We start from the raw sequence: 15,966 nt of genomic DNA on the forward strand, positions 1-15,966 counted from the left end.
AGTGAGATTTGTTAACTGCTCTGCTCAGATATCAGATATGTGGTTACCAAATCAAGCCTGCAACAATGTATTTCACCGCACTTTACAAATAAATACAGCATTTAATTGTGAGTAAAAATGAAACCAACAGACATTAAAACACTCTTCTTACAGTAACCATTGCTGTGTTTTAAGCTTATAGAATCTATGTTGAATTTTACAAGCTACAAATTGCAAAAAACTCCAACTTGCAACTTTGACCAACTTAAATCACACTTCTGACAAAAAACAAACAAACAAACAAACAAAAAAATGGAACATCCAAATAAACAACATTCCAGCCAGCAACACTTTGGTAATTTTAAAACTTTTTAACTTTTTTTAGGAAAAAAAAATTGTACGTGTATTTTATAAATGTATTTTTTAGGAAAAAAAATCCTATCACTGCAAAATCCTAAAATCTGAAATGTACTTTTTTAAGAAACACATTACAAGAGGAAAGTAAACATATGGAGGGATGTTACAGTAACACATATTCATGGCTTACCTTGTAGCCCTGGTTGATACCATTAATGAACTGCTGAGGTGGAGGGTTCCATGTGAAACGGATGGTGGTTGAATTAATAGCTACAACTTCCACTTCCTGAGGAGGTGCTGTGGGAACTGAACACAGGTACACAGACAAAATAAGTAGTTCAATAACAGGAAGTGAAAATGTAAGTTAAGAGGTGAACAACAACAAAAAAATCTCCATTGGATTTCTCAACAAAGCATAGTTGTGAATATTTCCTACAGCTCCATTGTTCAATATTTTATGTCCTGTTCAGATCTTTTTCCAATTAAAAATATCTGCTTATAGTGCAGAATCTAAATGTCAGACCAACTCATGTGTGCTAAGCTGCAAGATGACCTAATTTCTCTAAATAATGACATCCAATATGTTGCAATTTGCATTTATGTATTTTGCATATTATTGCTTATGAAATGACTTAATAATGATCTATTACAAACTGGGTTTAAACAATAATGGGTCCAGAAGCCAGTTAGCTCCTCTCACATTAATCAGTTCGACCTCACAACACACAGCACCATTTATTGATTAAAGCAGATTGAATCTCATGAAAATCTGACATTTTATCCATATCAACATCTTAACTTGCAACAGGCACTCTAGTGACTGAGCACCACACTTGCATGTTTTATCTGAAACAATTCTTCTATCAGACATCACACATACTTCTTTTATTCAAGTTTGTTTTAAATGTGTTAAAATCTGAGATGTCAATATGATATACCAGATAGTATTGTTTTTTTTGGTTGTTGTTGTATTCTTGATGTATGTTACAGACAATGAGTCTTAGGAGATTTTTTTCTTGTATAAGTAAAGGATTATAACATATGTCACAACTAGAATTTATAACATCAAAGCAATGCTCTTAAACTACAGCAGAACAGAAAATATTTTGCAGAGTCAGTACAATCTATTAACGAAAAAGATTCAAAATACAAGTAACTATCCTCCTGCTAATAAACATCTAACTGGCGGTCTGTGGTGGCTCCCTGAAATCTACCAGAGCAGCTATTCAGGGGCAGAGAAAGAGAATCCATCATGAACGACCATTAAACCCAGAGAGAGGGAGAGAGGAGTGACCGTTAATCGTGTGCCTGTATGTGAGTTTGTGGGCATGTGAAAGTGATTACATGTTAACGGGTTTATACTGCAACTCTAAAGCCTGGCTGTTGCATGATGGGAATGCCTTGATTTTTTTTAACTAAAGTGGCTATATGACACTGGCATATATAAAGAAAACACACAAGCAGATTCTTCAGGCTGGAACGATATTCAAAAAGCTTCTGCAATAGTGAGTGGCATGAGAAACGACAGGAAGAGTAAGAGGACAGAGAGACAGACAGGAGATTAATTGATATTAAAGATGTTCTCTCAGTCTCTGCCATGCCAACCCTTCTCCCGGGGAGTGGCTCTTTGCCCCTTGCAGCTCACAGCTCCAGATAAAACTCTAAACTATGCCCTTCAGGGTAATCTTGGTATGCACCGACTCCCGAAGCCGCTTGTGAGAAAGCAGGAGAAAAGTAATGTTATCAGAATTTAACACAGACTTCAACCATATCCTCTCAGAGACAGTGAGAGGGAGGACATGTCCAATCCATCACAGCTACTCCCATTAAAGCACATTAGAATAATTAATGAGTCTAACTCCCTCTCCTGAGTCTATAAACCTGTCTCCAACTCTTGTAATGATGACTGTGAGTTCTATGTTCACATGTGTGAGTGAATCTGCTCATCTTTAATAATTAGAATATACCATTGGAGTAAAAATCAGCAAGAGACAAGAACATGTCGAAAGAAGATTAAACCTTAAAGCCATTTCTGCTCATCTTTCTTACTTTCATACTTATATTTCCTTCCTTGTTCACATTATAGATTTTTTTTTCTTTATAGAGTTGAATGTGCATTCCTGGGAGCAGCCATGTTTCTTAAAATAAACACACTATTATCTGTCAGATTCTATATCTATAGAGCTGTTGGAAAACTCTTTCCCCATCAGTTCCCTCCGTCCTGCTGCGTCTCCTGCTGCTTGTTAGCCAGATGGAAGATGAACTGGAATCCCTTCAGCACATCCTGGGTTGCCCTTAGGGTCTCCTCCCAGTCGACTGAAAAGTGCTTTGGCTGCTAGGAGATGCCTCGGGGGCAACTTTAATATAACTCAGAACAGCATCAACTGGCTCTTCTCAAAGCTGAGTAATACTGAAAGATTTTGAAGCTGCAGAGAGAGCCAGCATGTACTTGTCAGTCAATGGATCAGAACATTAAAAACAGGTGAGAGGAGTGGATCATGTTACATCATTTCTGTCTGTCAGGTCTGCTGTTGCCACAACAGATGTGCAGCTCTTCAGAGTTCAGCAAATGCACTTGAACCTGCTGCATCTTATCTCAAGACACAGTGGTGCAGGACTAAAATTACTGCATGCCCTGGAATCCTGGTGAATAAATTCAACACAATGTCTTTCTGTATGCAGCGATGATTGAAAATGTTCTGTATATTTGCTGTGAGAGGTATAAATGAGGAATGAAAATGTGCGTGTGCATCTCCACCGACCTCCCTGCAGCGTGTACTCTGTGACAGGCCGGCTGTAGATGCCCAGGCCGGCTCCTGTGTAGGCGGCCACCTGGATCTGGTACTGAGTCCAGATGATGAGGTCCTTCAGCAGACAGTAGTTAGTCTCTGGGCTGCTAATGTTCTTCTCTTGGTAGTCCCCTGGCAACCCAGCCAGACGGTACCTAAAGACACACATAAAGCTTGTAAATGCATTGCATCAGAAAAATATTGGAATCCATTTTTATTCACAAACTGATCAGATCTATTCCTAAGCATTTCTTGTGCAGGAGACACACTGCCAAACGATGGTCCTTTGATCAAACGATGCTCCAGTTCTTTTATCTTATCTGATCAAAGAACTGATCAGATACAAATTGTTCCCTCTAAAAAGCAAAACCTGAATCCCAAAGCCTTGTCTTTGGAGTCAACCGAGACACAAGACCTCTGGAAAAAAAAACAAAAAAAAAAACATCAGTACTTTCAGTACTTTTTTAGTTTCAGGACAGGAGACTTTCTTCATTAAACATTGTGCATCACACAGTGGCCATCAGATGTTAACCCAGAGCAGCTGTTTGTGCTCATATCTCAGTGCTTGCAGTCAGAAGGAATCAGAAACACAAAATCCAAAATCAGTTTTGGAGGCTAAGCAATGCAAGACTCTAAACCGGGAAGTTGTTTTTACAAAAAATATATTTTGTGAAACTATAAACTATGGTCTTGGAGTTACACCACAAACTTTCTCCTTTTCCTCTTCTTCTCCCTCCTTGTCAGTTGAAACAGTGTGAAGACTTAATATAGAATTAACCACCAGAGCAAAAACATTTTGCATTTGCAATAGCTCACAGTTTCCTTCAGTAAACCAGCTTTTGTGCAATGTGGAGGTGTGGGTGCTTGTCTCCTTCTGGGACGCCTATTGAACCCAGCAGCACATGCAAATCTCCATGTCCAGGGGGTCTGATCATAGCTCTGCACTGGTGTGATAATTGTCATCTTCGTATGTGAGTGTTGTCGTCATAGCCAGAGCAATGGAAGGCCACGATGCACTCTAATACTCGTGTAAAGTTGGGGAAATTTTAACTCACTATTGGTTAGTGTGTTTTTCACTTCAAAAGACTACTTACAGCTTGCAGAGCCTTTGATAATTCTGGCTTTATGGTCTTTTTATGCCTTCATGACTTAAAAATCAATGTCAAGTGGAAAACAAACCAACATTCAGATTGAACTGATCACTAAAAAGCAGTAAAGGACAAACATCCTGTAGGCAAAATGTTAAGAAATGAGCAGCCAGAGCCAGGAGGAGGGCACAGTGTAATTTTATACCAGTATTTATCATGCATATTTCTTCCCTTATTTTATAAATGGGTCTTTTCTGCACAGGTCAAGAACTTTTAAAGATCACTAAAGATGATAAGTCTCTAATTTTCTTCCAACTAGTGCACCTTGATGGCCTTTGCTTTAGTATGTGATTTAAACGCTCATTTAAAAGAATAGATGACCCACCAAGAGACAAGGGAAGTGCAATACTACTTCAGTATTGTTCATATCTGATAGAGCTGAATGGAGCAATAATCCCCATGTCAGCATTTTAATATGACACTTATTCTCTATAACAGGATGTTCAAACAATTCACTGGCTGCATCAGCACTGAATATGTGTGTGTGTGTGTGTGTGTGCACATACATATTGCACACACACACACTGACAAATACAAATTCTGAGTATGTACTGGGGACCGACATCAGTTCTCTGCGGAGGAGAGAAGATAACCTCTCTCCCTTCTATCTCCACCTGACACTTTGGGAGACGAAGAGGAGGCAGACGAAGAGGAGGAGGAGTGGGGCCAACAGAAAAGAGAAAGAAAATGGAGAAAATAGAAAAATAGGAAGAAAAGAGTGAAAAGCTGGCAGCTGACACAACAAGAAGAAAAAGGAATTCAAAAGGGGAGGAAAGAAGGAGGTGGAGGCTATGTCCTACAAAGCTGAAATAATACAGCGGGGATGTCTGAGTGCGTATTGCTGTTTTTTTTTTTTTTTTACTGATTTCTGAAGTGGAGCCAGTGAAGTAGAATAAAAACCAGATAACTACAACTACAATTATATGCAAATGTGTGTTTGAGACAGCTGATGACAGTTTGATTACCGAACACTGATAGTGTGTCTTACTGTAGGTAGACATTACAGAAGAGGAGATCAGCCCAAGGACAGCAGCAACATTCTCAAAGAGCACTCGTCTTTGCATGTGAAAGTATGCAACCATGTGTAGTTTTAATATCTCTACATTGTGCAGAGAGATTTCTATTCCAAATATATATCAATGTGCCGTTAGAGAGAACTTCACCACTGATCTCTGTATTTTGTATAAGTGTGCAAACATCTTTATTGGCTGATAAGTAAAATCCATCCATTTATCATCTCCTATTTACTATACAAATACAAAGGTCAATAACAATACTACAATAAAAGTGGAATAATTTAATGGTTCCAAATGTTCTTTTTGTTTAGTTTTTTTTTCTCTAAAATATTTCAACGTTAGTCATTTAACCAATTCGAATAAAAAAAATTTCACAGCACCTTGAACAGCATTTCATCACTTGTTTATCAATAAATAAGTCTGTATACTGTTTACTAAAAGTTGTTTTAGTTTTTTTTTTAACACTTTTTAACTTTATTTTTTTTTACTTTATAATGTCTGATTAGTTTTGTATCATCATATTTAACTGAGTTTCTTACACCTTACATCCCTTCTGGTAAGCTCACATCCTTGAATCACCTTCTACTTTCCACTCCCAGAGGTGGACGGGTGACAAAAGAAGCTTTCATGGTCAGGGCTCCTGATTAGTGGATTGATCTTCCTCTGAATATCAGACAGGCCACTTCATTGTCTTCTTTAACATCATGGGTTAAAATTTACTTGGATAATAAGGGTTTTAGTATGATAGTATAGATTACAGTGTTTGTTTGGCATGAGTTCACCTTAGGACATATCCTCGGAGGATACCGTTAAGCTCGGATTCTGGAGGAGGCTGCCACTGGACCATAATGGACTGGTTTGTGCGACCGCTAGCCACAATGTTATTAGGGGGAGCACTCGGCGCCTCTTCTCGAAGCATCATCCTAGAACAAACACAGAAACAAAGAAAGGAATAAAAACTAAGAAACAACATATTTGATTAGACTTATAATGAGTTTCTTTGGGATGTTAGATAAAGTCCAACTGTGGAATCATACAGCGACAGTCTATTCAGTAACAGGCTAAGCAGTGACTTCATCTTGTTTCTTTTTGCACAGACTGTTTACTGATACAAATCAGCAATAGACCACTGATGGGCAGAATTAAAAGCATTTATCAAGCTTCGACAACAACAGTTTGAATACATCAATAATGGAAAACATTATGACTACATACAGTTAAACTAATGCTTATTGTCATCTCATCATGGCAAGTGTTAGCAAGAGGAAACGTACAACAACTATTTTTTAATTCTGACTTTGATACAGAAATAAAGAGGATAACCATAAGGTCTCAGGATAAGACAGGGGCCAAAACATGATGTGTAAATTATCTTCAGACCAGCTACTGCTGTAGAGTAATTCTGGTCTGTAGGGGTCAGTATTTATTAAAGGACTATTTTCTATTTTCCAGGCAAATTGTGCCATTTTATAGCACAATCAAGTAACTATGTTACCTTCAGTTATTGTAAAAGTACTATTTACATTAAACATAAATTCAAATAAATCTGAATTTGCAACTTGACACTTGAATTGGGTTTTTCCTTCTTCAGGAACCTCCTATTCTTTCTGACACTCTTCTTTCAGGAGGTCATCGCAACAATGCGTCCATTAAGCATGGACACATACATGCATATTACTTACATATTGATTTTGAACCACCAAAGGGTTCTCAAAGACACTTTATAAGGACTGGAATGAAAAGTAGTTTCTATGATTAGCTTAGTAGATGCACAGTTCCACCTGGTGTTTGCTAATTGCTGCCACTAGGCACAGGGAGGAGTGCTTTATGAGGTGGACGTTTGGCCAGAAACTGCAGCTCCAAGGAGGAGCTTTGTGTGATTAAGCATTTAGACAGCTCTGAATGGATGCCACAGGAAATCCAAAGATTCTTCAAATAAAAGCAACACTCCAGCTATGATTTTCTTGAGGAAATAACATTGACATGATAGAAAGCTTATAAAAGCTCAATTTTTCATGATACTCGCCGTTTAAAAGCAGTCCAAGAAAGAAACAGTGGAGAATTGGATATCTTGGCCTAATGGGTGGCCAAGATTCACTGACACATGTGAGGAGCGTAGGCTGGGCTGCTTGCTTTAATATTATGTAACTTCATATCACTAGGTGCTGAGCACTGTCCACCAAGGAAAGCACCAACAATGGGTGCATCAGCATCAGACCTGGACTACAGAGCACTAAAAGAAATTAGCCTGGTTTAATGAATAACATTTTGTCTTACATCACTTGGATGACAGGTGTGTGTGCATCGTTTACTTGAACAAAGCTGCACAGCTGGCAGAACCCAAGACAGAAGCAAAGCTGTGGTATGTTTTGCAATGTTCTGCTGGAAAACATTGGGAGGTTACATCGCCTATAACAGCCTAACTAAATATTTCAGCACATTAAATATTCCCCTTTTTCCTGGGCACTGTATTCTCTGATATCTGTGGGATTTGTTTTAGGATAGTTTGAGGGTTTGACTTGGTAAATCTAAATCCATTCGACTATCTGTGGGGATGTACTGGACAAACAAGTCAGATCCATGAAGTTCCCCCTTCACAGCTTATTGGACTTAAAGGATCTCCTGTTAACATCTCAGTGCCAGAAACAACAGAATATCCTTTGGGTGTTTGTTAAGTGTGAAATGCTAGAACAAATTGATCCAGATCCTTTGGTATTACTTAATCACTGTGACGTAATGCTGTGCAACATAACTGTAGTAATTGAATTGTAACATTTCAGTATTCTCAAGTCTATGTTTAAAAACAAGAAAACGTTTGAGCTCAAGAGAGGTGGATTTTATATTTTGGAAAATTTTATCTTACTCAACCTCAGCCCATAAGCTCTGTTACAGTAGATGAGCAACATAATGTGACAGCATAAGATAGTTAAATCAACTCTAGTATAAAATGAGACCTTGTCGTTTTATTTTGAGAAAGGCAGTATGATCCCTCAGTGCTTTTGCTCAGCTTCTGTCTCTCCATACTGTCTCCTCATTTTTCACGTTGACATTTTGAACCACTTCTCAAATTTTTTTCCCACCCAATCTTCAAACTTCCACCTTTTATACAACATGTCCTTTGGCCTCAATTATTTCATGCTTCTATCTTTTACTCATCTCCTTTCCCCTTCTCTACCCTCAAACTTCACCCGTGATTAAAGCCCTGCAGCCTTCACATGACCAGTAAAGCACACAGGCTGTGCTGGTCAGCCTCTGGCTTTGCTGTAAGCAGTTCAGCAAACATAATCAGAGCCATATGTGCAAACACACACACACACACACACACACACGCGCACGCACACACCCAATCACACAGACACACATTTCTCCCTAGCTTAAGACTGTTACATCTGATGGTTGTTTCCCTTCCTTGGATTACGCTTTGCGGTTTACATTACCTTGTCCCTGAAACCCACTTGCTTCCCCTATGTGCTCCAGTTCCCCCCCGAATCATTCTCGTTAAGTTATCGAACCATTAGCAGCGATATGACTGCCTGTTTTCCTGTGCCTGATTCTGTATGTGTCTATAAATGAGTATGTTGATCTATATGTGTGTGTGAAAGCAGGGGTATGAAAGCTGTTAGCAAGAAACTTGTGCAGGCGGATATACAGCACAGGCCAGTGGTTTTACAGCTGTGCTTTACTTCCATTGGGTTAGGCACTGTCAGACACCAGGTGCTTCAGGCATACAAGCACACATAGAAACACACACTGGCTAATGGGCCTTGTGTGAACGGAATGGGAATAAAGATAGCTCTGTACAAATTGGGCATATATAATACTCAATTGTACAGGTGCTTTTGACTGCAATTGATGATGCACTTCAAGCACATACATAGACTTATGCTACACAAAAATATGAATGTCTTTATGCTAGAAGCAAAAACACAAATTCCTTCTCTGTTGGAAAATACAAACCACAAAATGACATATTTACACTGACCGGCATAAATATCTACAAACAACTTCAATTTGGGAATAACATCTTGCAACATTATTCCCATGCATTGAACTTTTCCAACTGAATTTAAAATTTGCAGAGCCACTTTTTCAGAGAAACTAAATAACATAACAAGCATTTTTGCAGATATAAGTTAATCCCCAACTTAAATCTGCAAAAATTTTCAAATTTATTTTTGTGCAAATTGTAACATTTTGTTTACGTTAGTTTAATTCTGCTATATTTGGCTGAAAACCTTCCTTGGGTTGAATGGTGCCTACTGCAGTTGAATTTTCCTGGTCATAGCGGTGCAGTTTGGTTGATGTCTATGTCACAGGCCTGCACTTGCATATTTTCTCTTCTATAATGGCCAGATCTGACTGGGAGCCTCTTGCAGCCCCTACAGAGTTACTACAAGCCTCTTGGTTGCCACTCATAATAATCATCTATCTCCTTGTTCAGCCTGTAGTGTTAGGTCCACTTAAGTCTTGGTATGTTTGGCGTAGTGTCATTATCTTTCCATCTTCAGATCATGGATTGAGCAGAGCTAAGATGTTCAAGGCTTGGGATATTGTTTGAAAACCTTATTCTACTTTAAATTTCTCCATGTTTGCTCTTACTCTACTTGTGTGTTATTGGGCTCAATGAGGTTGTTTACAGAAACTTACTAGATTTTATTTTGTAAAAAGAATTTGAAAACTATTAAGAATTTTCCTAAAACTCAAAAAGTGCATTGAATTACCATTGTGAAGGGATAAAATCTGAAAATGTCAAAAGAAACAAACAGTTTTGAAAGGCAGAGAACCGGTACATAGTTCAGTGTGTTCACAAAGATTATTCATTGGAAAATGAATATAATTAATCTGTTATTTCAAAAGTTGACGCTCCTCATCTCATCATAAAGCCTTCACAGTCATGTTCAGGCACCAAACAACATAGTCCGTAACTTAAAGCTGTGTGACACACTTTCTATGTCCCTTGTTATTATGGAAAAGAGGACATTTCCTGCAGGAAGTGCTCACGTTCTCTGGTCTGTGAGGGAAAAATGTATTAGAGTGAGTGTGCATGTGTCTCTTTTCTTGTGCATAGGGATTTAAGAAAAGTTTCTATTTGTGTCATTCTCAATATTTTAATGCCTGCTGGGTTATTTGCTAAACCCAAATATACCACAGTTTTTAAAATTAATGGTGTTACTGGGATACGGCATCTCCTAGGATTCCTGCAAAAAATCCATGTCAAAATGTCACATTTCCTAACTATTTTTTACATTATATTTAAAAATTACACATTTACCTAAAATTTCACTAATGATGAAAACTTCACAATGCTGTGGTGGCCTTCTGATTCAGCTGTGAGGAAATGGATAATTCACTGCATCTGGTCCAACTGACATTAGCTTTATTTTAGAATCAATAACACTTAGTCTTATTTTATCCGATCTGGACACTAAATACAGATTACAGATACATACAAATACAGACTCTTTAAAGTGCAGCTTGTGATCTGTAACAAATCTTTAATTGTAAAAATTCTATTTGATCCCTTTTATTTGTAAAAATTCATTTTGATCCTTTAAATTTGTAAAACGGTTTGTTTGGCATCTAAACCAAACCTGGTTAGAAGCCCCAATTTCAGTGGAAGGCATTAAGCTAACGCAACAAGACACAAAAGAACATTAAAAGAAAACGTGTTTGATTTGACTAACAGTTCTTGTTTTCAACATTTTTTAAATCAATGTTTACATTTTAGATGTTTTGGTCAAGAATCTGTCCATTTTGAAGGGTGTTTTGGTGGATACTTTGACAGCTGAGGTATCAACAGCCTACCTGGTAAAACACACACACTTACTAGCAAGGGGCGGGAAAAAGGGGAACCCGCTTAACACAGGTTTATCTTCAACAAACCACAGATTCCCCCCACCTTTCTTGTGATCAATCATTGTAATTTTTCTCATATCATTCATTGAATAAAACATGTTTGCTTTGAGAAATTGTCATTTTTTCTTTGGGACATTGTGTGTGGACACACACATTTGCGGACATGTGCAATGAGTCAAACAGTGAAAAAGTCCTTGTACAAATCTGAGTTTTCAATAATTTTTTAAAGGTCATCTTATAATGTGTTCTTATACGAAAGAACATGAAGAGATTTTTCAACTCAACATTAGCCCTTGTCTTTTTCAAGACGTAAGATGAAATTAGGCCTTGAAAAAGACAACATTTTTCCACACAGTATTTTCTTTATTCCAGACTTTTCTAGATGGGATAGGAACCCTGGCATCCTCATGTTCAAACACAACAGAACAGTTCGGTTCACATCTTCCATGGGGAAAAGGAGTGGATTTAAATTGAGGGCAATGCAAACAACATAAAACAGAGAGCAAAAGCAGACACAGGTGAGATGTGACTTGAAACAACCAGCTTAAATAGATGAGCTTATTTTTGCCTCGTTTGACACAGAAACTCTTGTCTTTTTTAAATGTTGAGTAGATTCGCCTGGGGCTTAAAAAATGCACAAATGGAGAGGGATGACACAGTAAAGAGACTCCGTCAGGCAAAAATAGAGACACTTTCAGCATATTCTCTCTATAAATCAAAGCCAGCTGCTGAAAACATTTGCTGTTGCTTATGTGCTTTGCGAATGTCTCTTCAGTAAAAGCACATCTGTGATCAATGACACATTTTGCTGCAAAACATGAATAATTTGTGAAGATCATAAATGGATACAATTTTGAGAGGTAAATAAATGTATGAATAAACATAAAAATAGAATATTCTACCGGTCCCCTGCATAAAGAAATCTATCTGTTATCATATTAAGTTCCTGTTGAAAAATGTTTTTATGAGGACAGAATAATCAGAAGATATAAATTAAAGCTGCAGTGATATTGTTCAGTCAAACACACCAGGACAATATTTTTGTAGGCAACTATGACTGTTTTTAACAGCCAAACAAACCACTGGTTGTAGATATATTTGATAATAAAACATCTATAATTTGTATCTTTTTCCAGCAGCAGTGTAAAACATAAGCATATGATAAATTTATTTTTTATAGAAATTTCACAAATTTTCAAGGTCTTGTAATTGTCTCTGTTTATTCTGATCATCTAAAGTTATGATTGCTAAGAAAAACTTAGAGTGTTTAAAACAAACTTAGCACACCATCATAGCTTTAACATCTGTAAATAAACAAACACTGAAAGTGCTCCTCAGGTTTACACAGACCTGTTAAAAAACAATTTTTTATGAGGGTGGATTTCTTTTTTAGTGTGCACAGCCTTAAACTTATTCTTTCTTTTAACTACTTTTGGTCTAACTCCAGCATTTTGCAACATTTGCTACATTTTCAGCTTCACCATCTGGAAACTGTGTTAAATGAACCAAACCCTTTGAAAAACCTATTTATCTCCTCACCGGTGGTAGTGCTGCTCCAAAAAGCACTGGTGGAAACAAAACAAAAACCTCTGAAGAAGTCATTGAGCCTAACTTCCTTCTTCATGAAATGTACCCAAAAAGGGAGTAGTATCAAGATGCTTGTAGTGTTCCTGTTTTTCCAAGCAGTTTCCAGTCTGCTTGACAACTGAACCTAGGCGTTGGTGTTTAGGCAGAGAAGAGTAAGCTTTTTTGTTCTCATCAAAGGACAAAAATGAAATAGATTTTCCTGATAAATGAACTAGAGTTTGATTAAAGCAGACCGAACTGGGCTGGTGAGAATGCACCTCAAGATGCATTCTGAAATAAACCAGACAGTTATGTTGCATTAGTCAGCTAAATGTCCATATCATGTCACCAAATCTGTGGAGTCTGTAAAAAAATAATCCAATACAGTACCTATGGAGCCTTGCAGAATAGAAGACCTGCAGCCAATGTTTTCATGTTGTTCAATGGACATAATATTTATTTTATTGCATAAAGTACTAAGGCATTTCTGAAGGTAAAACCTAGTGTCAAAGTATACCTAGTACATTTTCTGGTGAGTGTATATTCCCGGTAACATGTATTTATTATGTTAGAATATCAATATGAGGAGTAGATTAGATGGTACAATAATGGGAATATATGCTTTTATGTGTTACAAATCCTAAAGATCGAGAATAATCTGTCCTTCAAAAGCTAATGCATAATTTCTACAGGTAATACTGGTGGAAGAACATGCCATGCATGTGTGCAGGCAAAAGAGTGAAGACTTTGAAAGAGGATTTTCACAGAGTTCTTATTGCTACAGTATCCATGGGAACTCCATTCAGTGAAATGTAGTTTGGGAACCAAGCCAATGTTGTGATTGGAAAAAATTATATATTTTTATGATCTACATTATGATGAAAACAAATTGGAAAAATGTTGAAGCAGCTGGAAAGTCAAACTTTAATAAGGGCTTTCTGTTCTTAATATTCCGAGCTTCTGCTTCGCTTCACGCCCTGTTCCCTCACACTGTCCGTATTAATGCATTCTGTCATCCTTCTCATGGGGAAGTCAGAGCTTTTGCAGGACATTTCGCTTCGCTTCACTCTTCCTGAGTGTCATTTGTAGGATGTGCCTTGGCATCAGTGGCAGCTTGTGTGTGTGTCTTATCCAGCAAAACATACAGCAGATAAAAAAGAGGAAGTGCCTGTTTACGTATTAGATGAATGCTGAAGGAAAGACGTGTCCATCTGCTCTGATGCACTGACCAATGATGACTTGTCAGCCTGCCAGTCTTTCATTTACAGAAGATCAATCCAATCTGTTCTCTAGGGCCTACAACAACAAATACTGGACTGAGGACTAGGCAGCACAGCAGCTGTTGAACACAAGCAGCAGTCCAGAGAAGAGGAAGGATGGAAGTAATATGAATAAATGCTCCCCCTCCTGCCACAGGAGTAGGAACATGATTAGGGAGAAAGATTCGGAATATTTAGAAAAAGAACAGCAGGACACATAAAGAAGAGAAACCAGAAGCAGATTGCAATCTGAGTTGTGTGAATGCTAACAGCTACTGTTGCTCCTGAGTGTATTTGAAAGAACAACAACTGGCATCTGTCTGTGGTCTGTATCTTCAGTAGGACAAAACCCTATTTGGTAGTGTCTGTGTATGCCTGCTTCATAATGCACCACCACATCTGTTGTATGGTTACAGACCATCAGGGATTTGGTCCACGCTCACACTTTCGACAACACCTCCCTCTAAAACTGGTCCGTTTTAAGCCTTTCCATCAGTGCCTTAGCATTATAATTACCCTCATCAGTGCTTCTCTACTGGGACACACAGACACATACACACAATAAATGCGGGTATACACACATGCATAAAACATCTGCAGAGTAATCTGTTTGCATACTAGGTGAAATTGCACTGTCCCTTTTTATACATTTTCACACAAACAAACAAGCAGAGCAGTTAATATAATTACACGGCTAACTATATAGTTAGTATATAGCTCTTAGCTGTCTCCAACAGAAAGAGAGTGGCAGGGAAAGACAGACAAGCATAAATATAGTGGGTATGGATATTTAAAGATTGTAATGAAAAAGATTTAATCCAATAGATCATTATGTGTAATATCAGAAAAGGAAAACTGCTCAGAGGTACTGGATAGTTTAAATGACCTTCTATTGTACTATAGGAATGCCCTGGCAGCAATTCCAAAACAGAAAAAAATTAAGTTTAAATAAGAAATTAAAATTTTGCACTTTGAAGAAAAAGAACACAATTTTTCTTACTCAACTAAGTGAGTATTTCCTTAAACTGTTTACTCTTACCTCTGTGTTTCAGCACTGTATTGACCCCTGCCCACTTGATTGACAGCACAGAGTCTGAACTGGTAGGTTCTTGCAGGTGTGAGTCCACCCACTGATACCTCGCTCACTGCAGGATCCACCTCAGATAGGTAGACCTTCCACGGAGAATCTAGACAACAACACACTGAGATTAGAGACTGAAGGCATCTGGCTGAGGAAGGACAAGCAGGGACATTATAAACAGCACTGGAACAAGACCAGGTTTGAAGGAGAATGCAACAAGAAATAAACTTTAAAAGAATTATGAGTATAAGTTAAGAAGCATGGATGCCGCTATATGCTGTTGCCAGCTTATTGTTTGCTGAATAAACCACAGACAGATCCACTATTATCCCTATTATCACATCAGCTTCATGGGGATCATTTTAAGGGAGAAGGATAGTGTACAAGCCCAGCATATTAGAGTCATTGTCTGATATGAAAGTGCCTTGTATTTACACTGCTGTGGACTCTCTCAAGTACAGTGAAAAAAAAATCTAATCAGTGTTCAAAAACTCCAATCCATTCCTCACTGTCTGGGTTTTTCCACAGAAATCGACCAGTCATTTAAACTCCCTCGTTTCCTCATTCTTTTCTTCATCTCCCCCAGATATTGGTGCATTATTTCCCTGCTCTATTGTGATCATTTTGGTTCATTTTTGTAGTTTCAACCTAGCACTTGTTAAAAGATACTAGCACAGGTGTATCTCTTAGAAAGTTTTCAAAAGGTGGATTTCCAACTGATATCTGTCCATAAGTACCAATTCTACAATTTTTTGCATAATGTCTGGCTCAGCATTTAAAGGCTCAATAGTATATCCATTTAGCTTGCAGTCATCTTTCTCCCATCTGTTTCACCTGTCATTTTACTCCTCCGTTCCCTCTTTCTTCTCCCCGACTCCCTCCCTCCCTTTCTTATTTGGAAGAGAGCCAACATGC

At 37.9% G+C, this 15,966-nt stretch overlaps 1 protein-coding gene across 2 annotated transcripts in view; it reads right to left on the bottom strand.

Moving 5' to 3' along the window:
* Nucleotides 1-15,966, bottom strand: part of LOC122829010 (protein sidekick-1-like) — a 403,194-nt gene that overhangs the window by 74,208 nt on the left and 313,020 nt on the right. For both annotated transcript variants that reach the window (XM_044113150.1, XM_044113152.1), the window contains 4 exons: nt 15,010-15,157; nt 6,072-6,212; nt 3,099-3,280; nt 527-642 (listed from right to left, as the gene is read on the bottom strand). In XM_044113150.1, coding sequence (XP_043969085.1) covers nt 527-642; nt 3,099-3,280; nt 6,072-6,212; nt 15,010-15,157 — 587 coding nt within the window. The remainder of the gene's footprint in view (nt 1-526; nt 643-3,098; nt 3,281-6,071; nt 6,213-15,009; nt 15,158-15,966) is intronic.

Source organism: Gambusia affinis, linkage group LG04 (assembly GCF_019740435.1).
Source record: "Gambusia affinis linkage group LG04, SWU_Gaff_1.0, whole genome shotgun sequence".
Classification (NCBI taxonomy): domain Eukaryota; kingdom Metazoa; phylum Chordata; class Actinopteri; order Cyprinodontiformes; family Poeciliidae; genus Gambusia; species Gambusia affinis.